Source organism: Pseudopipra pipra, chromosome 3 (genome assembly GCF_036250125.1).
Source record: "Pseudopipra pipra isolate bDixPip1 chromosome 3, bDixPip1.hap1, whole genome shotgun sequence".
Lineage (NCBI taxonomy): Eukaryota > Metazoa > Chordata > Aves > Passeriformes > Pipridae > Pseudopipra > Pseudopipra pipra.
The window spans coordinates 100,747,698-100,771,466 of record NC_087551.1 but is presented as its reverse complement, the minus strand read 5'-3'; the positions used below and the strand labels follow the sequence as shown (position 1 = coordinate 100,771,466).

Genomic DNA, 23,769 nt, shown 5'->3' with positions numbered 1-23,769 from the left:
CATAACACTTTGGTGTGAACAAAGCTTGTAGTGATGATATCTGAAAAGGTAAGCTGTGAGGGAAAACCAGGTATGTATCCTGTTCATTTCTGCTATGGATATTTGGAATAATTTTTCTCTAAATGATTGTGTGGGGCTGATGAAAGCATTTTCGGACCTGTTTTTCTTCGACAAAATACAATCAGGACTTGTATTCCAAATAACTGGAAAAGGATTTATGGAGGTTTAATAAAATCATGTTTTACGTAGTAAGTGAATAGGGAATGATTATTTACTGTCTTTTCTATTACAGACACTAAAAGGCATTGAGTAACCCTACAGCTAACTGGTTCAGAAAAAACAAATTGAGTTACTTTTTGCATTGTTTATAGTTAAGAGCATAAATCTGCAACAGATCTAAAATTCTGAACTAATCTTTTAAATAAGTGTGCGCTGTCCTGGCTTTGTCATTGCAATTTGTAGTATGAAATGTCTTGTTTTGACAAATTGTAGTACAGATATAAAACTATAACAAAATCACAAACTGTTAATTGTAAAATTAAATGAAAAAGAAACCTTGCAAGAACACTTTTAATGCAGTATAATGTGTGGTTACACAGGATGATTTCATGAACAGCTTCATGATTTCATGAGCAGAGCCTTCAGGCTGCAAGTTACATGTCATTACCAGTATTGATAAAGAAGTTCTAGAAAATTTGCTAAACTTCAAATGCATAAACTGTAGCCTTAACTTTTTCTGAGTTTTTTTAAATAACCTTTTTTGTAATTTATACCTTACCTTATTAATATAAAACAGTCCTTTCTTTATAGCTCTGAATTTTACTGTATTGGCTATTGAAGTTGGCAGTTGTATGCTTAACTTGTTTTGACCACATTTCATATGTGAGTGTGTAGAAAATCTGTCAATGTATTCACATGAATTTCTGTGTTTAGATTGAGAAATTAATGCTGTGTGAAATTCCTTATTGAGTTTTGTTGAAGTAAGTTAAACTTCACCTGAAACATGATGATAATTAGTGTTTAACCTGACGGTTTTGGAGAGTCTCATATTCTGACCAGTATTTGCAGGAATTTTTATTAGGTTGTAAAATGATATTTTTAGATGTGAATGAGATGATTTTGAATTTACTGAGCTAAAAATATAATAGCAGAAAGTTCACAGATCAGATTAAAGTACTTACATAGCTGTTACTTTGAGGAAAAAAGAGGTGTCTTTCAAAAGGGAAAAAAATCCTCTGTGTTTTCTTCTCTCCTTTCCTGTTATATTAGGTCGTTTATTGAGAGCTAATCAGATCACATTCAACTGGGATAGATTGGCTAGTTGGATCAATCTCACAGAGCAGTGGCCATACAGAACATCATGGCTCATCCTGCATCTTGAAGAGACTGAAGGTGTTCCAGATCAGCTGACTTTAAAAACTATCTATGAGAGGTAGGCATTATTCTGGTAATAGTATGCACTTTCAGGGATTAAAATAGTGATCATTATTAATGATGATTAGAATAACATGGCTTTCAAACAGCTATCATGTTGTAATCTAAAATTTCCACAATCTTACTCTCTTCTGCTAACTTCTGAAATCTTCTAGGTGACTTTCATTGCTGTTGGATGAACCATATATAAATGAATGCTTTGTATTTAAAACAAAGAGAACTATACTGGAATTCTTTCACAGGTAGCTAGCTGTGCTTCTGTCTCTTGATATCAAAATTTTCATCTTTACCTTGGCCAAGCTAGAAGTTGGGGTTTTTTTCCTGCTGTTAGTCTGAAGTAAGTTCTGCAGAAACTGCCCTTACTGATCAAAGTCTCTGAAGGTTTCATGCAAGTGTGCCTGGAGCTATGGCAGTGCCATATGCTGCAGTTAAGGAGTGGAAAAATGAAGCATGACTTTCTCCATTTCTGGTACAAGTTGCTATCCAACAGAGCTGTCTAGGTATTGCAACTGAGAACAAATGGTCCCTGTGTTGCCAGTGAGTACAGGACACGTGTGTGCTTGTGTGAAGGTACTTGTGGGTTGTGACCTGATGACAGTGGGGAGGAATGGAAAAAAAGAATGTGACTGAGAGTTGGGCCTATAGGAGAAAAACAGAATCTGAGAATGGACGTCAGTGAGAAGAAAGAAGGGTAAGAAACAATTGAGATCAGAGGAAAAGAACAGCTGAGGTAAAGAGGGAAGACTGTGACTGAACAAGTTACCAGAAAATCTAGAGACTTTTCAGGGTCCAGGGGAATGAACTTGGAGAGAAAATTTTGGAAGTGTGCCCTGCACTGGAAGTCAAGGAATAGGAGAAGATGAACTGGATGAGGGTCTGAGGTGGGCTGGAAATGGTTGAAGTGTTGAGAACGGAATTAGGATTGGATGGCAAAAATGACTGAATGAGTTGTATTAGGAAAGGAAAGTTGAAGCGAGGTTAAGATCTGGACACAGACAGCCCAGAAGGTAAGACAAGAGTGCACTGGACGTGATGAGGCTAAAGATTGAAGACAGACTAAGAGGGCAGGTAGTAGACTGGAGTATCTTCTGGCTGGGAGATTGTTTCCAAAATACCACATTTCAGAGGCAAATAAGTGCATGATTAGAAAACACTTTCCTCTAGAGCATGGATCCAGTTTCTGGATTTTGCATTTCCTCTGTGAGTGTAATGCACCTGTGAAACCAAATATGAAGTAATGGGAACCCAGCTTTGCTTTGTGGGTTCACACGACTAGTGTTGCAAACATTTACATGATCAACTAAGTACAATAATTCAGAATCATCAGGGATCCCCTCTCCTGTCATGCTTTTCATTCTTCTCTTTATTTAGATTTGCTGTGTGGCATGTTTCACAATTTTGTATTTTTATATCCAACAAACTTATTACAGCTTTTTGATTATTAGCATCTACAGTAGTAAATCACTTTGGAATGATAAAAGTCCAAAGCTGTCTTCAAGACATAACAATGTTTATATTTTCTGATAAACCAAAGGAGATATTAGAGACCTGTTCTGTAGTCATAAACGACTACTAATAAATCCAGTATTAACTGATGTTAAATCTGTAGTAAACGAACATGAAGAAAAAGAAAGGACAGTCACAACTGAATGTGAGTGACTTATTTGGGTTCTGTACTGTTTGTTGTTAGTACAGGCCCTTGAGCTGTTGATACGGGGTGCCAGCTGGGGCGTATCATGGTTTATTAGTTCAGGTGTGGAGGATGTTCAACACTCCGGCTATGTTGTTGTGCCTCTTGCTGTGCAGGTTGTGTTTGGAAGTAATACAGCCACTTGAGTAGACTGACAGGTCATAACTGACAGTTATAAGTGTATAGATAATTTTTAGTATATAAAACTAGAATACATAATGTGAAGAAACAGTGAAGAACCCTGTACCGTATGTTGGAAAAGGGAAGGTGGTGATCTTCTAAGTAAAGCTGTTTGTATTCTACCTAGAATGCCAGGAAAACAAGGAAAAAGAAAATAGGACCAATATTCTGGATTCTCTCTTTAGCAAAAAATACCAGCAGGATTATTTGATATTAAAATGTAAAGCTACAAGACCTACTTTCTTGGACTACTTAACAGTTAAAAAAAGGTTTCCTAATAATAATGTTGCTGTGTGCTCAGGAGGAGAATTGATGTCTCAGCCACTTCTATTTAACCTTTGTAAGGAACTAAAGATATAACTCTACTAAAGTATTAACAAAGCTGAGATCTCATCTGTCTGGTGATTTGGGTGATCATCTTTACCGTATACTGAATATGAAAAGGTCTGTGAACTCTGGAATTATCTAGAGCTCTAAAAATTATTTTATCCAAAATAATCCTTTCTGTGTCATTGTTATTGTTTTTATCTACAACTGTTTGAAATGCCTTGGCTAAAATATCTGTTTCCATATAATTTTAAAGTTAGTTCCTCTTTTAAAACTTCAGTTTCTGTTTTCTAACTTTTACCAGTTTATAGAGCAGTTTTCCCATTTGGAGTCCCATGAATAGATACCAGATTTTGATAATTCTGCAGCTTGTTCCTGTGCTGAGTTTGTGTTACTTCTTTCATGCCTTTTCATCTGCAAGGTTTTTGGTTTTTTTAATATTTTGATACTTTAGGGCAGGAGCAAGAGTGTAATTTTCCTAAAACTGAATAGTTAGTATTAAACTACTTTTTATTGTGACAACGCCAAGTCTTTGGTTTTGCCACTTCAGTGTCTCCCTTGGATGAAAGGAATCTTGTAGGTTCTGTGTTAAGTGTAGGAGTTTCACACTTGATCACATTCTCTGTATACGGAAAATGCTTTGATATTATAGTTGCTTTTCCAACTTTTAAAATATCCTGTGTTAAGCTTTTGAATCACCAGTGTTACCTTGCAGTGAGAACTCTCTGCTGCTGACTGTGTGGGGCAGAGGGTTGGCACAGTGGGCTGGTCTGTTACAGCTCCCTTGGGCTGAAGAGTTACAGTAGATAATTCATGTGTGCACTGAGGGTATGACTGACAGGCGGTAATGAACCCCGCGTTGTGTCCCTGCTGTGTCCCAGTTGTGCCCGGCTCCCCTCCCAGCGCCGCTGGCGCCGTGGGAGCTGCGGCTGAGCGGGGCGCGTTCCCCGCCTGCGGCGCGGGGCGGTGCCGGCAGGTGGCGCTGGCGGAGCGCCCGCCGAGCCCCGGCCCCGCCGCTCCCGGCCCGCCCCGCGCATCCCGCGCTCCCCTTCAGCTCCAGGATTTCATTCTGCAGACTGTATTTACAAACCGTAATAAAGGAGAGGACCATTTTCTGTCACGTCTCAGTGCTAGCTGTTGTAGTTGCAAAGAATGCAATAGGAAAACTAAACTAAGACAACTGAAAGGCGCTCTACAACTATTTGTCAGAGTTTGTGCGATGCTGGACTAGTCACCTGTATGGTACATTTCGCTTGGACAGTACTTGTGCCTCTGTGGGGAGATGGCATACAACGTAGGGTTCTGTAGGCTGATATTAAGCGCTCAGGGTTCAGAGCTATTTCTGGAGCTACTGGGAGCTCTGCTTTCAGTTGGTGGAGTCCTCTGAAAAAAATGGATATCTCAGTTTGGTAACTAACCACATACAACTATATCTCAGTGCTTCAATTTGTCTTTAAGGAAAAAGCTAACTAATATATTCTTATTATGAAAAATTGTTGGGGAAAATAAATTCATGGTTTTCTGGAGATGCTGTGAAGACTGTGAATATTGATGAGTATGAAAACAGTTCTGTCAGGAGAAGTGTATCTTCACTGTATCATACTATGCAGATGTGGAAAAACCTACTGAATGTTACACTGGCAACTTTTCCCCTGGGTTTTTAAAAAATATAAAAAAGACTACCAAAACAATGCCCCAAAGAAAATTAGACTTGGATTTTTGGCACAGGCATACCTTTATGAATCTTTATGAATTGGAGTCACTTAACTTCTCTTATACTAAAAGGTAGAATGTTGCTATGCTGTAACTCTTTCATAGAGGGGAACAATCCCATGCTTTGTATCTGTGACAAATTTTGAAATTAAAACAATGTTGAATCTGCATTGTTGGCTTTCAGTCTGTATTCTCAAAAAGAATGCCTTTACTCTTTTTACTTCCTTAAGTGGACTTGCCATGTCGTCTCACTTCTGTCCTCCCACCTCCAGCCTTTCCCTCTCTCTGCTGGTCTGGATCTTTCCTTGGTCTAGTTTTCCAGCTGGTACACTTATTAGTACCAGTATTTATTCCTCTGGGTTTATCTGTTGCCTTTTCAAGTCATCTCTCATTATTAGGATTTTCATATAGTCTCTTCCTTACCAGGTTAAGCTCTAAATTCTGAGTTCGTCTATTGTGTTCTCCTTCCCCTTTTGTGTTTAGGTTCCCTTGTGGTCGAGCCCACTATTGTCATTACCAACCTCTTCATCCTGGTCTGGTTTAATTATCTTTACCATTTTATTTATAGTTGTGACATATAATTAATATTCCTCTACGTTTGTGTTGTGCTCCTCCATGTTGCTGTACAGAGTCTTCCTAATGTCAGTTAAACCAAAGTGGTCTGCAGAAGTTGCAAAAGGCAAATTTTTAGAGCTCTGAAGTGGAATAAAATAATGGTCTTTCTGCAAATGACTTTATAAGAGAATTAAGTTGTCAGATTAAAGCAAATTTCTGTTGAATGTGTGCAACTGAGATTTCTCAGACTTGTAAATTAGCCAGCCATGGGAATGTGCTCTCTTGTGAAGACAAATGAAACATCCATAACACCAGAATAAATGACAGTGCCTGATATAAATAAATTATATCCTGGGAAAATTCCCTATGGCTTTTGTAGAAGGAAGATATGTTTCAAGAAACTGAATTCTCAACAGTCAATGAACATATGAAGAAAGCAATGAAATATTTTGAAATTTAAGAAATTTTAAGCAAGATCTTGATCTAAGAACATCTAAATGTATTAAGATTTAAGACAGTACTTGGTAAGATTGCCTCAGGAAAACGAAGGAAGCAAAAGATAGGAGTATGTGTCTTGTGAGAAACTTACAGGTAAACTTTCCAAAGATAAGTCTTGTGTTCTTGGACATACCTGTGAATGATCTGACAGAGGGGGGAGATACAGTGGGGGGATATAACCAGGATGACTGTTTCACATAGAGTTGTGGAAGTAGTTATCAGTAGGTTGCAGATCAAAGTCATTGTTGATATAGGTATCATAACATACTGGAGAAAATACTCTCATCTATAATCCTGCTAATGCAGTAAGGGTCTGTAAATCTGCACTGAGGAAAGGAATTAATGAATTGTTGCTGATTTCTCTGAAAAATGTTCAGTGCCTCTCAACAGTCAGAAAATGAAACAGTCTTTAGGAGTTCCTAGCAAAGCAATGGAAAGAAGGAATGTGTTGTATTATACAAGTCTGTGATTTTTCTAAATTTCAAGCACCAGAGTTTCTAGTCATCACATTTTAAAAAGGTTGTACCAAAGTAGAAAAGATATTTAAGAGACTGAGGAAAGCTCTAGTCTCACATCAGATTTTGCTGTGAATATCATCACTGTCCTATTTCCTATGCAGTGACAAGTCCTAGTTTTGCTTGAATACTTTCTCCTTTCTTCTCAAGTCTCCCTCAGTCTAAGACATTTGACTAATTCATTTCTTTTCCCCAAAAGCCTTAGTTTTTCACTTCAGTTTGAGGCTCTGAGTTTTGGTCATCTTTGTTTCTTGATATTTTCTACTGCTTAAGGCTGAAGATGTCAGGGATTTGATATTGCCACCTTGTTGATTAAAAGCCATGCTATTAAAGCTGATTTTATGGGAAGGAATGTCTTCTCAGTCCCTTTCCATATTAAGTTGACTCACTAAGTAAGATAATCTGCTGAACACATTTTATCTCTTTGTATCCCTCTTAGCATAGCAGAAATCAAATTCTGCAGTACTTTGTCAATTGAAAGATGTTCCTAGAAATCACTAAACTGATTCTGTAACCCTGTTGCCTGTAGGCTTTTTTTACTTCTGAAATCTGGAGATATTAGGGAGAGTTTCTGCATCTATGAGCTAACCAGTGCTCTTTAAATATGACAGATTTACCAGTTGGTCACTTCTTAGGGCTGTTAGTAGCTGAACTGTAAGGTTTATACAGCTGAAAGTGAAACCTTGTGTGCCTCTTGAGTTCAGGAATGCATTTCAGAATGTGACTGGCTAAATTCGTAAGCACTTGAAAGACTATGGATGGGCTGAATTTTTACCCCTGAAGTTCCTGCAACATGAGCAGTTCTGCTTGTGTGAATGCCCAGAATTGCTATAGGTTACCTTGCATCTAGAGCCTATTCAGGCACATGAGAGTCAGTAGCTGAAGCCCTTAAAAAGCCTGGGCAAATAAATGTGGTTTGAGCACGTTTGCAGCAGGAGATAAAAATCAGATTCAGCATAAAGCACAACAGCAAAGGCTACTTTAATTGGAAGAGAAATGTGTTTAAATTAGTTAAACCAAGTGCTGAGACAGGTTGTGTGGCAAATTGCAGGAACCTTCTGGTCCTGGTGAACGTAATGTGTTGTCCAGACAGACAAGGGCACTGTAGGAAAGTTCCAGTTGGCCTTTGAAAAGAAAATGGCAAGGAACACACTGGAGGTTACCAGAGCAATTAAATGACCTACCTGTTATGGAGGGCCCCTTGGAGAGAAAAAAGTCAGTATGAAGTTGATAATAATCCATGAGAATTTTCTCATGGTCGTATGTGGGTATGAGACATAGGTAGAACAGTCACCCAGGAATTAGGTAGATCTATGGTAATTATTGTCCTCTCTCTCGTGGGGTTAGGATCTAGATTCTGTATCTTTCTGAATATAATTCTAGCTATCACCTGCTGAAACTGGTGATGAAATGTAAGGCTGGTATAGCTAAGGAAATAGTCCTAAGAGAGACCATGATGCACTGTCTCACTCTTTAAAGTTGCTGGGGAGGAGTGGATGCTTATCCCCAGAACTGAATTTATAATTTGTTTAATGATACATAATTCAGGTATTCACACAACCTCTATTCAGGTACTTCCTACTGGCTGCTTTTGATGTTAGTCTACTTGTTGGGCTTGATGTCACGAGCGACAGTCCTACCTGTCATTCTTTGCCCACGCTTTGACAAAACTGGGATATTAAGACAGGGCTTATCAATTCTTTGTGAGGATATTGCAAATAGCTGCTGGTCCCTGAATTTCTGTGACTATTCTTACATATTTATTAAAAATATTAGAACAGAAGAGCTTGGCTCAGGATAGAAGAAACTCTCAAGAGCCATCTGTTCAGATTAGGATCTCCACCCTTACTTAATCTCCTTGAAAATATGCCTTTTGGGAAGCTGAAGCAAACTATGAAAATCAAGAATCTTAACTTTTTGATTTTGAAAAAAAGAGATTTTCCAGGACGAGAAAATGGTTATACTTTTCTCAGAATTGTAACTAACCATTATTTAAAATTTAGCAACATATAATTCATCCATCACTTGGGCTTAAATTAACCTCTGAGATAAAGTCTTTGTGCACATATGTATGCATGCCTACCTATGATGGATGGCAAATTGGATGGCAATACGATGTGCCAAGGCAGAACATACCAAATTTAGAAGAATAGCATAGCAGCTTTTTTTTATTTAGGATTCTTGGGGTTTGTTTTTTTGGGGGGGTGGAGTGGGGTGGGAGAACTAAGGGATCTAAGTCAGCCATAGCTCATATCTTAGTTTTTTTAATGCTTTTGCAACTCTTACACCATTCCAAGGGATAATTTGTGGAAGACATCTGCTCTATCTCCTTTATCAGTAATGGAAAGTATTGTTGTATTTTAGTTTCTTAAGTTCTAGTCCAGTTTCAGCACTGGTATATGATTTTTCTTGGGGTTTTTTTCCAGTCTTTACTGAAGTTACCCCTTTTTGAAATCAGACACAGAAAAAGTTATCTCTAGTAATGGTAACCAGAGAAATACTTAATTTCAGGTTACTAGATAACTCATCCTCTGTTTTTCTTTTTTTTTTCCACTTTTTTTAATTTTTCCTTCTTTCTTAAACTGGTAAAAACTAACTTAGTTATAGGTGAAACAGCACTTGATTACTGTAGATTGGGAGTTCTATAGCAGAGTTTCATTGGTGTTAGAGGTTCAGATCTCTTGTGTGATACACCTGTGTGAATCAAATTAGGAAATCACTTAGGTTAAAACTGTTTCACATACAGTGGGATATTCCTGCTTCATTGTTTACTGCTTCAATTTAAGAAAATATATTTACAGTGTACTAGAAATACCACCAAGATATAAATGATATAAAATTATTTTATTAAAGAAATTGATTTCATAAAAAAAGTAGTATTCTGTAGCACTAGTAGTAAAATTTATTTTTCTCCATATAAAGGCTCATTTATTTTTATAGCAATTTGATGACACATCTGCTTGCTTTATTTAGCTGAAAAGAAAATGTTGGTTCTTGGTGTTTTGTAAAATTGCTTTGTTAAATTATTTTCGAAATCGCTCAACTTTTAACAAATGACATTTGATACTAACATTGGAAAGCAATTTCAGCTAATTAAGTAGATCCTTCTATAAACCATTGGAACATTAAGATGACAAACTGTTCATTCAGGATTATTTTAATTGGTACAATTATTGTAATTTTGTTGCAATTATGTGTTGAGCTAAAAGCTTTTGTTTAAATCATTTGAGGGTTTTTTTGTTAATATACATAAGTAAGAAAAGAAGTAAAATAAAAACCAAAGATAAGCATTATCTGTCTACTTTTTCATTATAGTGCCTTAGACAAGTATCTATTGAATTATTCTTTTAGAAAAGTGTGTTACATGTTTTCAGCACATCTCTAGCAATGTTAAAATTGAGCAAGATCATTTGAAATGTAACTTTTCTGGAAGGTTATTATGTTAATTCCAGTTTTGACACTGTTTAAATGCCTTTTAATAAAAAGGGTGAAATGAACTTTTGAGGGATTTGTGATTTGCTTAATGCCTATTGATGTATTAATTTAAGAAGTGTAGCTATTTAGTGATTATAGAAATTAAAAATGAAAAAGCTATGAAAGGTGCCACATTCATCACTCTGATTGTAATGTTCTCTGCAATCATCTTTGCCCAGGCCAGGTTTAAATAAATCACTTCCTTTAAGCAGACAATTTAGTATTCTTGTGGACCTCACAGTGAGGCATTACTTCTAAAATATTTAACCTGCTTTTTGTTTTTCTGTTTCCTTTTATTGCCTCCTACTTGAAAAGCAGGGCACATGGAAGTTATTATGTTTCTTACTGTGCTAATAGTGTAGGCTCAGTGTTAAAAGTCAGTGTACCAGTTGAGTAGTAGGTGGTTGATGCCCAAACTGTCTCCTAAATAGGCTTATATGAGGCAGGGCTAGAAGAAGTAAAGAAAGTACTAGAGGATATGACAAGTAGTTGTGGAAGTAGGACATGGAAGTTCAGATGAGAAGGTAGTAGGGAGAGAAAAAGGATTGGAACAAAAGCTGATAAAAACAAGAAAGGGGAATATTTTTACCTTTTTTTATTTACCTGTGTGATATAAAATAATAAGTCATATTTTAAAAATACTTTCCAGGTAAGTTTAGATGCTGCCAGAATAGTTAATGTGCATTAATGGCATCTGTCAGAAATGTTCCTCTGTATACTTCAAATCCCTCCAAGCACCACTGATTGATACTTGTTTAAGGTAGAATACAGAAGGCTTCATTTTAACAACATTATGTCAGGGAAGAAAACTTTTATTTTAAACCCATGTAAATCAGTTCCCAATGTGCTTGCAACAAACGTGGGTAGAGCCCTTCCCAAATCTTTGTTCGCGAAGCCCAGCCATGAAGTCAGTTCCTGAGACTTCTTTACTTTTGGGGGAATCGATCAAATTGGGAAATAAAATTGGAGATGATGGCCTTTTGTGCCTGACGAACATTTTTGTCAAGCAGAAGGTTTATTCAAAACCTGATGACATGGGAAAACATTGTGAGGTAAGATGATTAGCTGGAAATGCAAGGGCAAGATAAGGAGAGATCAGGTAATCCAAATGCTGTATAAAGGATGTAGTGTGCCTGTGGTTCTGTTTGACTTAGATCTTGGTTATTAACCTTAAAGTTAATGTAGTTTAGCAGTTGTACTTCTTCGCCTTTCATTTCCAAATAGCATTTGTTACAGACTGAGAGATCAGTCTTTGACTTTGAGAAGTGGAACTCATGCTTCTGTGAGTGAAGTTTTTGCTGTGGACTTTTGGAGGAGGAGTGTTCTTTTGCCTGAGGTTTAACAGTATCCCATGGTGTAGCCCCGGAAAAGAGTCCTGTGCTGGAGACTGGGGTAAATCATGGCCATTTCTGATGCTAGAAAACCTGCAAACATTTGCTGGATTTCTGAATTCCTACAGGTGAGGGTACTGACTAAAAGAATCCCTGCATAAAGCCATGTGGTAGCTTTGTAGCTGATGTTCAGTGATGAAAATACCAAAACCAGATTAAAACAATATTCTTGTAATTCACTTGTGAATTACAATTGTTGGACTCCTCAGTTAGTGATACAAAATTACTTTTTTGGTTACAGACCAGCTTTGAGCAATCTTAGATTCTTCTGTGCTACTGTGTTTCACTGCTTTTCCATCTCTGTAATAAGTATAATAATTTTTTTTTAATTCTTTTACCTTTTGTAATTCAAATAGCACTGCAAAGCTGTGAATGAATCTGGGCATTTGTAACTTCATGAACACTTTTTTTAATTATAGAATGCCAGTGTAGGGTGTGTTCTGGAAAGTTGTATTAAAAATAGAGCTTTTTAATGTGGCTCAGTGACAGTGCATGATACTGAGTGTGGGAGATTAGTTTAGTAAATATCAATCTTTTAAGGATGAAATTGTTTTTTTCTCTCTGAAATGATTAAAAGCAACACTGAGGAGGGATGCTTTATCTGCTGGTATTTGAATTGGATAGAGTCACTTTTGCAAAGCAAGCTTTCCTGAATACCTATGGTAATAGGAGTTTTTAAATAGCTATTGCATCTGTTCACTGAAGTCTCTTCTGCTTAATATGCTCTGAGGGGGTTTGATTTTTTGTCTAGATAGATATATCAAACTATAGCTTTCTCTTTTTTTGATCTTTATTAAGATAAAGCATTTATTCCCTTATGTTTTAGTATTGAGTATGTTTTAGTATTGAGTGTGTTATGACTTTTTATTCCTGTCTTTATACAAGTGTGCTTATAAGTGAATGTTCTTTGGTGTCCAAATGACCTGTTGCAAATTTCAGTTTGAAGGAATGTTTACAGCACTGCTCTTGATATGTTGATAGTACTGCAAAGTTCCTGGAGTGTTTTATGTGAGAACTTTTAACACTGTCACTGTACTGACCAAATATGAGAAGAATAGGATAAATAACTTCAGAGCAAAGCATTATATTAGTAGCATTTGTTTATTTATTGTATTTCTCTGTATCAAACCTCTAGAAATCATGGGTTTTTGTCATTTTTAATGAGAAGTTATTTCATTATTTTAAGCAACGTTTTACACTGTATTGAGAGAAAAATTTTAAAAGCACATGATGGATAAAACATGCTATGCCTTCATTCACATGTGTTCTGTTGCTCTATTATTTAATAGCAATTAATTAAGTCTGTTGCTTTTTATGGAGTTAAAAAGTTAAATGGCTCTTCTCACTTGCAGTGAAGTCAACCTTCCACCTGTCTGGGAACAGGAGGGCAGGCTTCTCCATGAGAGAAGGCGAGCTGGGAGCTGAGGAGAACAGCAGGGCAGGCAGGGCATTGTCCTCATGATCAAGGAGTGCAGTCCCACAGTAGCCAAACAGGAAAATCAGAGCAAGTTCAGTGACAGTAACCAGAGACAGCAAACAGCCCAGCTGGCCTGTTAACCACAAGGCACATTTTAGGCCAAGGCAGGAATTTAGGTCAATGGGTCAAGGCTGAGACCAAAGGTACATAGATTAGCTCAGGTGAGGACCAAGGGCAAAGGCCTGAGCTTTAAAGCTGTTCTTAACTCAGGCAAGGGAGCCCTCCAGTGAAGTTTCTCGCAGCTCGTGTTACCACAGTCAGATCCCAGGGCACTGGGCTGCACTGTGTCAGAGCCAGCCTTGAGCACAGGCCCCAAAACCCCTGGCTGGGGGGAAGAGATGGTAGAGCCTGTTGGCACATGCCAGGGCCTGACATGACCGATGGCACAGGCAGTGCGGGCACAGTGCAGCCTCAAGTGCAGATGGAGGTAGTTGATGCTGTTGCCATTTTACCACCACCTGGTTGGGTCGTGAAGTAGCTGGTGAATAGAGGGGCAATGTCATGTGTAGCCCATGCTATCCTGGCAACATTCAGTGCTGGACACACTGTTGGACCATGGTGGTTATTCTCCAAGTCAGTCATGGAAGTGCAAGATGAATATAACTAGAAAAAATTTGATTCAAATTTACAGTCTCTTGAACAGAAGATAGGATTATGTACCTCTGTGTACTTATAGTAAATTATCTGTATATGAGGAAAAAGCCAGAAATAATCCATCATTGTTGGAATATAACTTAATCCACAATGAAAGCAGTTTTTAATTTAAGAAATGCAGAATAGGGGAATGAATTTTTAAGGTTCACTTCTGTCAATGTAATGCTCTGTTTTGGCCTAATTCCTTTTAAGTTCAAGTAGTTTCTTTGGAAACAGACACTCTGTAACACTGACAGTTTTTGATGTTTCTGATTTAAAAAGTAATTCTTTTACCTCAGGAATCTAGCCCCAAAATGAGAATAGGGTGTTCACAGTGCTTTATTTTTAGATCTGCATGCTTATGTTTTAGAAAAAGTAACTCCTAAAGTGCTTTACATGCTAACCTTTTATTTTTTATCTGAGAAGTACAGGCACGTATGGTTTTTGTGGCTCTTTGCCAAAAGATTATCATTTACATAAATATTTCTTTCAAAGGCGTAGTTTAAGACATGGAGCTCAGGAGGTTAGAATAGAGACTTCAATCTGCACACCAGCAGTGGGCTATTGGCTTCTGAACAGTAGCTTTGTTCATCGTATTCGGAACACTGTTCGCATTCAGACTTAAGTAGAGCTGGCATTAAAATTCAGCTAATTTGTTTCATGTGATTCATCAGCTGTGTGTTTTATTTAAATCTATGTCACATTCTCTTTTGGCTTTTTATTTTGTAGATTTAAGTGTTGAAGTAGGCCACTCTTTAACTCTTCAGTCCCTGACTTAAAAAGTGACTTAATTTTTACTTTGCCAGTGCTGAACTCTTATCTAGAATACTCACAGTAAATCTATGTAACTAATGTATATAAATAAAGCAGACATTAGTGATTTTGCTTTTTTTACATTTCTCTTCTTAGATTGAAAACATACACGTGTTCAGTCAGTGTAGTTATAGTTTTATGTAAGGCAAAATAGAAAAACCTAAGGTAGTAGCTAAAAATTAGTGTAAAATATTCACTTCTCAGATTCTGTGGAGTGTACAAGTTTTACTTTGATACTGCCAATGTTCTTATTTTTTCCTTTTAACCATTCACTCCTTGAGGTTAGGACTACTTTTAGCTTCTACTAGATTTCTTTAAACACTGCCACAGAATGAACTGTTCCCATTATTTGAAACTGTAACCTACTTCTGGATGTCAAGTTTGGCTTCTTATAAAACCACCTTTTATTCTCTGAAGGCTGGAGCCTGTGAAGCCTTACATGCATTGAAATTCCCCAAAGTGGATAATCCCACTGCCATCCGGACAACATCTCATAACGATTTAAAGGATCAGAACCTTTGTTAGAATAGGCTACACTTGCTTTTATGCTTTATAATTTGTTACATTTTTCCTGTGCTGTAGAAGTAACTTCTCACTATGAATGAAGTTATTCACAGACACTGTTTATGACAGCATGGTATGGCAGTATCCTCCATCTGTTAGGTATGTGGTCCATTCAGTTGTTTTCTGGTAAAATTTATAGGAATTTGTTAATTCTACTTTTAGTATATAGCAAGACTATCCTGAAAGATCAGACTGAAAAATTAACACACAGTTGAAATACATTTTTTAATGTGAAAGAGGTTGCACCTCAAGCATCTAGCATTGATCCTCAATTCTTTTATTTCTCTTAACATTAAGTGCTAAGTGTTCTGTGTAAGTCAGTCACTGTTGTCTCTGGAAAAATCTCATGGTACATAAAATTTACCTTTTATGGAGGTTCTAAAAATAAAGATTAAAAAAAAGATTGTTGCTTTTAAAAAGCAATTAAATTGTGAAATAAGGTAAGATTGTTCAGCTAATTATAGACTTAGTTCATTAGGTCTATTAAAAATACAATTCAATTACAACCAGTTGGGCAGTTCTTTTAAGTGTTGCATTTTTTTCTCTTCATAGACACAAATGTGAATTTATTTAATGTAAGAGATTTCTGGTTGTACTGATAAGTTACTGGGTATGCACGAGGGCTCCTCCCTTCCCATCCATGCATCAGTGCACTCCCCCATGACAGCACTGGTAGTTGCCTTAGCTGCTTTAACTGTCCTGTAATCAGAGAAAACTCTTACACTTTCTTTGTGCTATGCCAACTTCTTTTCGACAAGTTACAGCAGCTCGTAGAACAGTCAACATATCTATGCTGTCACCCTTTTTCACGGCACTGTAGTCATAATATGTCTTTGGAAGAAGCCACTAACTACTGAGATGCATAATTCGTTTTGTATTTGTATAAGGTTTTTTATCTTTATGTATTTTTTCTCACAACTTTTTCTGTTTTTCCTTTACCTACAATGTGGTTACTTCACTAGTATCCATGTAGAGTGCTGTCACAGTCACTTTATAGCCATTACTGTAACTGTGTTCACCATTCTCAGTGCATTCTTTCACCGTTTCCATTTTTATTATACTGGGGGTGAGAAACATTTTTTCATCTTAGTAATCTTTAGATTATCATTTCTCATTTGATATTAGATGAGATCTTGGTACTATGAGATAAGATACCAAATAAGATAGGTCCATCTGACCCACTATCACCTGATTGCATTTGGTAGAAGCTTCTCATAAACTTCCACAAGACTAACATTTAATCCTTCTCCTTGTTCCTTCCTTTACAGAAACTCCCCTTTACACAAGTGCTTACAAAACCCCCACTGTTGCTTGACAATAGTCATAATGCATGAACAGTCCCTGACTTTGATCATGTCTCATGGTTTTGTTGTTATCCTTTGTGGCTTCCTTTCTCAGAAGGTGAATTACTTGAAAGCAGGTGGTTGTTTTCCCACTTTTTACCATGGATGCACAGCTGGATTTTGATCAACATTAAAGATGCCTGAGTGTTCTGTTACAAAAGGTGTTAGTTTAAAAATGAGATTTTTTTAACAATGGACTTTCTGATTTGGGTATAGGAATTTGAATAGATGTTTGAGGTTAACACTGACTAATGTTGACTTCCCCTGACTTTGGATTTGTTTTTACTGATCTGTAAATTCTGGATCTGATTTTTGTCTTCTGTATGGCTTCTTTGACATTTATCTGAAGAATACAATTAGATCAGATTGTTTAGCAGTTTGAGGTTTTTTGCATATCAGAAAATGTTACATTAAACCTTCTGCAGACAGTGCAGTTCTTTATGGGTTCTCTTATTTTACAGAGAACAGGGAGAATGGATGCAAGTGTATTAGTATTTCACCCTAGAATATCACTATGTAAACAGAAGTCATACTCTAATAAATATGGCTTATGATGTATCTAATTTCACCCTCCCAGAATTTCAAAGAATATTCCTACAACTAAAGATGTTGAACCTCTACTTGAAATTGATGCAGACATACGGAACTTTGAAGTATTTTTATCCTCACGAACACCTGTTCTTGTTGCACGTGATGTACGAACCTTTTTGCCTTGTACTGTGAACTTGGATCCCAAACTGCGCGAAATCATTGCAGGTATGTTTTCAAATAAATGGAAAATGACAATTCTATTATTTATTTTCATTTTAAGTACAGCTACTTTGCATATTACCCAGAATACTGATTTGTTCATCAAATCGGACCTTCAGATTGTCTGATTTGACTTCCCTGATTTGGCGTCACTGATTTGACGGCATTCTGTTTCACTTAGTAGCTTTGCTGTAATGGCCAGATCATACTAGATTAAAGCCTCTGTTTTGGAGGGGAGAATCTGCTGTTCTTGCTTTGGAGACTGCTTTAGCAGATGGAGGAAAGCCATTCCCTCTTGTCCTGTCACTACATGTCCTTGTAAATAGTCTCCGTCTTTCTTGTGGGCTCCTATCAGGTGCTGGAAGGCTGCAGTTACATCCACCCAAAGCCTTCTCTTTTCCAGGCTGAACAAACCCAATTCTCTCAGCCTTTCCTCACAGGAGAGGTGCTCCAGCCCTCTGATCATCTTGGTGGCCTATTCTGGACTCACTCCAACAGGTCGATGTCTTTCCTGTGCTGGAGACCCGAGAGCTGGATGCAGAACTCCAGGGGGGGTCTTACCAGGATTTGTTTGGCTTTCTGGGCTGCAAGCTCATATTGCCAGCTCATGTCCAGCCTCTCATCCACCAGCACCCCCAAGTCTTTCTTGTCAGGGCTACTTTTGATCTGTTCATCCTCCAGCCTGTACTGATATTGGGGGTTACCCTGACTCAAGTGCAGCGCCTTGCATGAGGTCTTATTAAACTTCATGAGATTCCCATAGATCTACTTCTTGAGTTTGTCCAGGTCCCTCTGGATGACATCCCATCCCTCAGGTGTGTTAACAGCACCACTCAGCTTGGTGTCATCTGCAAACTTGCTGTGGGTGCACTCAATCCCTTTGTCCATTAATGAAGATATTAAATAACACTGGTCCCAATATGGGCCCCTGAGGGACACGACTCATCACTGATGTCCACTGTGACTCTGAGCCATTGACCACTGCCCTCTGGATGTGAGTGTCCACCTGATTTCTTATCCATCTAAAAGTCCAACCATCAAATCCATTTCTCTCCAGTTTAAAGAGAAGCATGTCATGGGGGACCATGTCTAAGACTTTACAGAAGTCCAGATAAATGACATCTATAGCCCTTCTCTTGTCAACTGGCATGGTCACCCCACCATAGGAGGCCACTGGGTTGGTCAGGCAGGACTTGCCCTTGGTGAAGCTGTGCTGACTGTCTTGGATCACCTCCCCGTCCTCCATGTGTCTTGGATGATCTGTTCCATGATCTTCTCAGGCACAGAGGTGAGTCTGATGGGCCAGTAGTTCCTGGGGTTCTCCTTTCTACTATTTTTAAAAATTTGCAATCTATCCATCTCCTGATGCAGAGGGCAACCTCTCCTCCCCTCCTTCCTCCCCTGTCCCTTCTGAACAGCCTGTAGCCATCAATAGTCACATTCCAGTCTTGGGACTCATTCCCACCAAGTTTCCAGAATGGCAACTAGGTCATATTTTTCTAACAGCATGGTGGCTTCCAGCTCCTCCTGTTTGTTGCCCGTGCTGTGTGCACTGATGTAGAGGCACCTCAGCTGGGTTGTTGGCCATGTCACCTTCTTAAAGGAATGTCCCTTTCACTGGTGTTTCCCTGTTGGCTTCTGTTACCTCAGGAGCCCCTGGTTGATCTCCATAAGAGTTCAAGAGTGCTCCAGCACAGAGCCACTGGCTGAGGGCCCTCACTAGCACTGCGTCCCTCTAACCTTGATATGTCATTGCACAGCTTGTCATAGGCAAGCCTAATATTATGCCCCTCCCCTGTCATGTCTAGTTTAAAGCTCTGTGAATTAGCTATGCTGGCTCTCAGGCAAAGACTCTCCCATTTTGAGAAAGGTGAATCCTGTCTGATGCCTGGTGCCCTGTAGGCCTTCCTGTTATCAAAACTGACAAAATGTTGGTGGTGACACCAACCATGGTGCCATGTATCGATATACTGGGTCTATATATTTCTTCTTGCACTGCCTGCAACTGAAAGGATAGAGGGAAAATAAGTTGTGCTCCAGATTCCCTCACCAATTGTCCCATGGTCCTCAAGTCTCTTTGGTTGCACTTGGACTATGCCTTTCAACTTCATTGCCTCCCACATGGAAGACCAGTAATGGATAGTAGTCCAAGGACCATATCAGGGTAGGGCCTTTCCTGGTGGTGTCCTTAACCCAGGCTCCAGGGATGCAGCAGGCTTCTGAAGGGGTCAGCATATTGGACCCTTTGTTTCCCTTAGAAGGGAATCACCTACAACTGCAATCTGTCTTCTCTTCCTTGTGAAACTGGTCTTGATATGAGGTGTAGGCCTTTCAGACCCTTGGAATACCTCTGGTGTAATGGACTGTCTTTGTCATCATCCATTGACTGGCCTTTCACATCCAGATCCTCATACCTATTGTACAGAGGCACCTGGGAGTGTGAGATGGGTAAAGGGGGGGGGGGGGGGAGGGTGTCTGCTGCCCTGAGTGAGGACTTCCCTCCATTCACTCCTTTTTGAGATACTGTCTTAGAATCTTAGAATCATTAAGGCTGGGAAAAACCTCCAAGATTATCAAGTTCAACCTTTGACCAAACACCATCATATCAACTTAACTACAGCACTAAATGCCACATCCAGTTGTTTCTTGAATGCTTCCAGGGATGGTGACTCAGTCACCTCCCTGGGCAGCCCTTCTAATGCTTAACCACCTCTTCAGCAAAGAAATTTATCCTGATGTCCAACCTGAACCTCCCCTGGCGCAGCTGCCTTCTGCCTGCTGGGGGGAGGATACAGGACCCCCTGGATCCTGGTTTTTTTCTGGTGGCTGTTCTGTCTCAGAGAGGCCGGAGCATGATTCCAATAGTTTCTCTGCTTGGACTCTGTCATGCTCCTTAACCTTTCTACTTCCTCACTTAGCTGTGCCACCAGGCTGGACCAGGATCGTCTGCCTGGTCACACCCCACACAGCTGTTGTCTCTACTGCTGTCCAATACTGGTGACTGGCTCTGGCCCTCCCTGCAGCCTGAGACCTGGATGGGAGCTCTGTCTGGGTTGTCACACCCTTCCTGGCAAGTGCAGAGGACATAACTTTCTGCCTTGTGGATACCATATCTGAGCTCCTTCCCAGAGGGTGATGACCACCAGTGAAGCTCACCTCTTGAGTTGGTGGGGTGACTACACCCTTCCTGTGCACCTGGCTGTGCAAACTGCCTTTTCGCGCTCCTGGTTGCTCCCGCTGCCTGGGCTGAGGCGTGTTGGGGACCTCAGTTTCATTAGGACCTCCTGTGAGAATATTGACAGCTCCTGGCAGGTCAGAAAAAGCCACTTTGTGGAGGGATCTGTTGCTCTGCCATGGAACAGACCAGCCTTGGAGCAGCTTCTCTTGGAGAGTGACAGTTAGGTTCCTTTATGCCACGTTAAAAAAAAAATCTGAATGTTTAGAGGCATTTAGTATGCTACGTAAATTTATGCAATGAATTGTCCTGACTTTCTTAAAAGACTCCTATGTAGATGTGATCATCAAGAGAAATCAACCGAATGCAGCTGAAATTTGACATTCTACTTGGTGAATTGTGATGGGAGTTAAATACACAAAAATGTACTGTAATGAATTGGCAAACAAATGAAAACTTTTCCAAATACCTCAGGCAAAATCTTACCTATTTATTTTTCAGATGTTCGTGCTGCAAGAGACCAGATGAATATTGGAGGACTTCCTTATCCCACGTTGCCTTTACATGAGGCACCTGCAAGAGCAACATCTCTGTTCAGTCAGCCTTCATCAGCTTGCTCTTCTACAACCTCCTTCAATGGACCTTTCAATAGCGGAGTTTTATCCCCACAACCTCATAGCAGTTACTATAGTGGTATGACAGGACCTCAGCATCCCTTTTACAATCGGGTAAATAATCCAGATCCAATTAACATTCTTCTGATTTAATCTGGTAATACTGCAGATGTCATCTATAAAATAGTGAAATACCCATGCAAGTTTTATTTAGGAGTTCAGAAAAGTCCAAGAGTTGACAAATCCAACAGTAACGTTCAGTCACTGTTGTGTGGGAGAGAAATGTGGTAAAAAACAAATTAACAAAGGGAAAAAAGGTCACATCATTTTGACACTGCTCAGTTGTAGGATATTGCAGGGCTTTTTTTTTGGGGGGGTGGGAGGGTAAACTTTACTCATTTGTTCACGGACTCACAGACATTGAAAGGGATCCCAGCTTTTTCTTGGTGACTTTTGTTAAAACATACAGAAACTCAAGTGGGGAGCTACATTACAAGAATGTATGTCTGTCTTCCCTTTTGTCTCTTTTTAAAGTTATTCTGTGATCTTTTCCCTAATCCGGTATTGCACTAATTTAAAGGAATTAACATAAATTGCATAAAGAATACATTTTTGAGCTATTTGTGGGCCTCAGAAAACGTAATCCTGGGAATGGCTCACCTGAAAATGAAATGAAGTGCTTTACTGTATAGTCAAATCGAGTCTAAACTTTCTGATTTTGTAGGATGTATTCAGTATTTTTAAACTTTATTTTTAATTTTTTTTTAGTACTATTGTAAAAAAAAAAACATAGAGAGCTGATATAAGTCATAGCTTACTTCTATCTACAGGAAATAGCCTCAATTTTAAGTAGATTTGATTGTAGGTAAATGTATAAACTAGTAAGCTGAAAAGTAAATTGAATTATTCCTAAATCAGTGTTTACTAACCAAAGCAAAAAAAAAAAAAAGAGTACATGTAGCATAGAAGTTTTTAAGTTATCTATTCTAAAATTATCCTTATATACCTTCAATACAGTGACATACTGTTTCGCTGAAAATAATGTAAAAGGACATATACTTTGAAGTGGTCCAACACTGATAAACACTTGTCACATGAATATTTGTGCTGATACTAACTCAGCTTCGTTAAAATAGGTGTTTCATTGGAAGCCCTGTTTTTGTGTCTGTTTTGCCCTGTTTTGTGTTGCTGTACATGACAAGGTTTAAAGTCAGGGGTGATATACTGTTGAAACCTGTATGGGTTTTTTTGGCTCTAATAAGCATTACAGAAACAATTATTCGTGAGTCATCAGCTGTTCCTACAAGTGAAGTACATACACAGGCTTAGAGGTATGCTTACTTTTTTGCCTGCTGAAGACTAAAATGCTTCAGTTTTGGCCTTTGTCTCTGGAATTTTATACTACCCTTCTAAAGTATAATTGTTTTTGGTGTTTCACTTACACATATTGTCAAGAGAGCTGAATTCATTACTTTGGACTCATGAAGGTACTGTCATGAACACCACATACTGAGATAAGTGATGAGAACCTTTTAAGAGTAGGAAATTCATCCTGAAAGACTGTTTCCTTCAGCATTTTCAATCATATTTGACTTCTCAGGTATTTGTAAGAATGGTATTTAAAAAAAAGGATAGCAATTGAAGAATAGGCTCTCCCCAGTAGAAGTTTCCGAGAGAAGTCTTGAATACTGGTATGACACAGCACAATGGATTCAAATGCTTCTGTGGAAATGGCTGAATTTTATTCAAAACCACTCTGAGTTCTGGGGATATGTGCCATATTCTGACCAGTGAATGGTTCCTGTCCTGTTGTCTTTAAGCATTCATTTGTGCTTAACAAAGAAACCTTTGAGCTGTTGGGGAAAACACTCTGTTTATTTTTAGGAAATACACTTTTTTATTATGTATGTTTCATCTTTGTTCTTTAGATTCTTCTGTGTTATAGACCTTGAACTTGCAGTGGCATAATCTATTAATTTTTGGTTTAAAATCCCATTCTCCCTCTGAGTAGCTGGAAAGAAAAAATAACAGTCCTACTTATCAGGTCTTCAACTTAGCGCTCTGGCTATCAGTATAGGACTATCTGAAATGTACAGTTGACCACTGTCTAATGGCCTGGCTACAAGCTGAATTCAAGTTCATGTTCTAAGAACTGCAGCTCTCATCAATCATTGTGAAGATCATTTTTCTTATATGGAAGGTCATAGCAGTAAGCAAGTCTAGTTGGGATTTCCTGGGTGGGAGCTAGAATTAATGGTATGGGAGTACTTTTTTTTTTTCAAAAAAGGAGAAAATTCTCTGATGTCTTGAAAAAATAATAACCACTCCTGTGTTTTGTAGGCTATGTGCAGACTTGAAGAGCAACTCTACACTGATTTATGCCCAATATGTACTTATATTGATATCATGTTTTTATGATACCTGTATTATACTTCAAATGAAGATTGAGTCTGTAGTGTTCAAACCTATAATTGAGAATTAATCCCACAGTTGGGAAGCAGTGGAGTAGCTGAAGTGGGTTCAAGACTTGATTAGAAATTATGGAAGAACTGTGAGATAATTGCATCAGTGGACAAATTTTTTTCCATTGCTTTGTAGTTTGATGTCTTGCAACCAGCAAGTG

At 38.5% G+C, this 23,769-nt stretch overlaps 1 protein-coding gene across 5 annotated transcripts in view; it reads left to right on the top strand.

The window, feature by feature from the left end:
* The window catches only part of KIDINS220 (kinase D interacting substrate 220), a 77,736-nt gene that overhangs the window by 37,341 nt on the left and 16,626 nt on the right, over nt 1-23,769 (top strand). For all 5 annotated transcript variants that reach the window (XM_064650486.1, XM_064650485.1, XM_064650484.1 and 2 more), the window contains exons 22-24: nt 1,270-1,432; nt 17,185-17,363; nt 21,034-21,260. In XM_064650486.1, the coding sequence (XP_064506556.1) occupies nt 1,270-1,432; nt 17,185-17,363; nt 21,034-21,260 (569 nt within the window). The remainder of the gene's footprint in view (nt 1-1,269; nt 1,433-17,184; nt 17,364-21,033; nt 21,261-23,769) is intronic.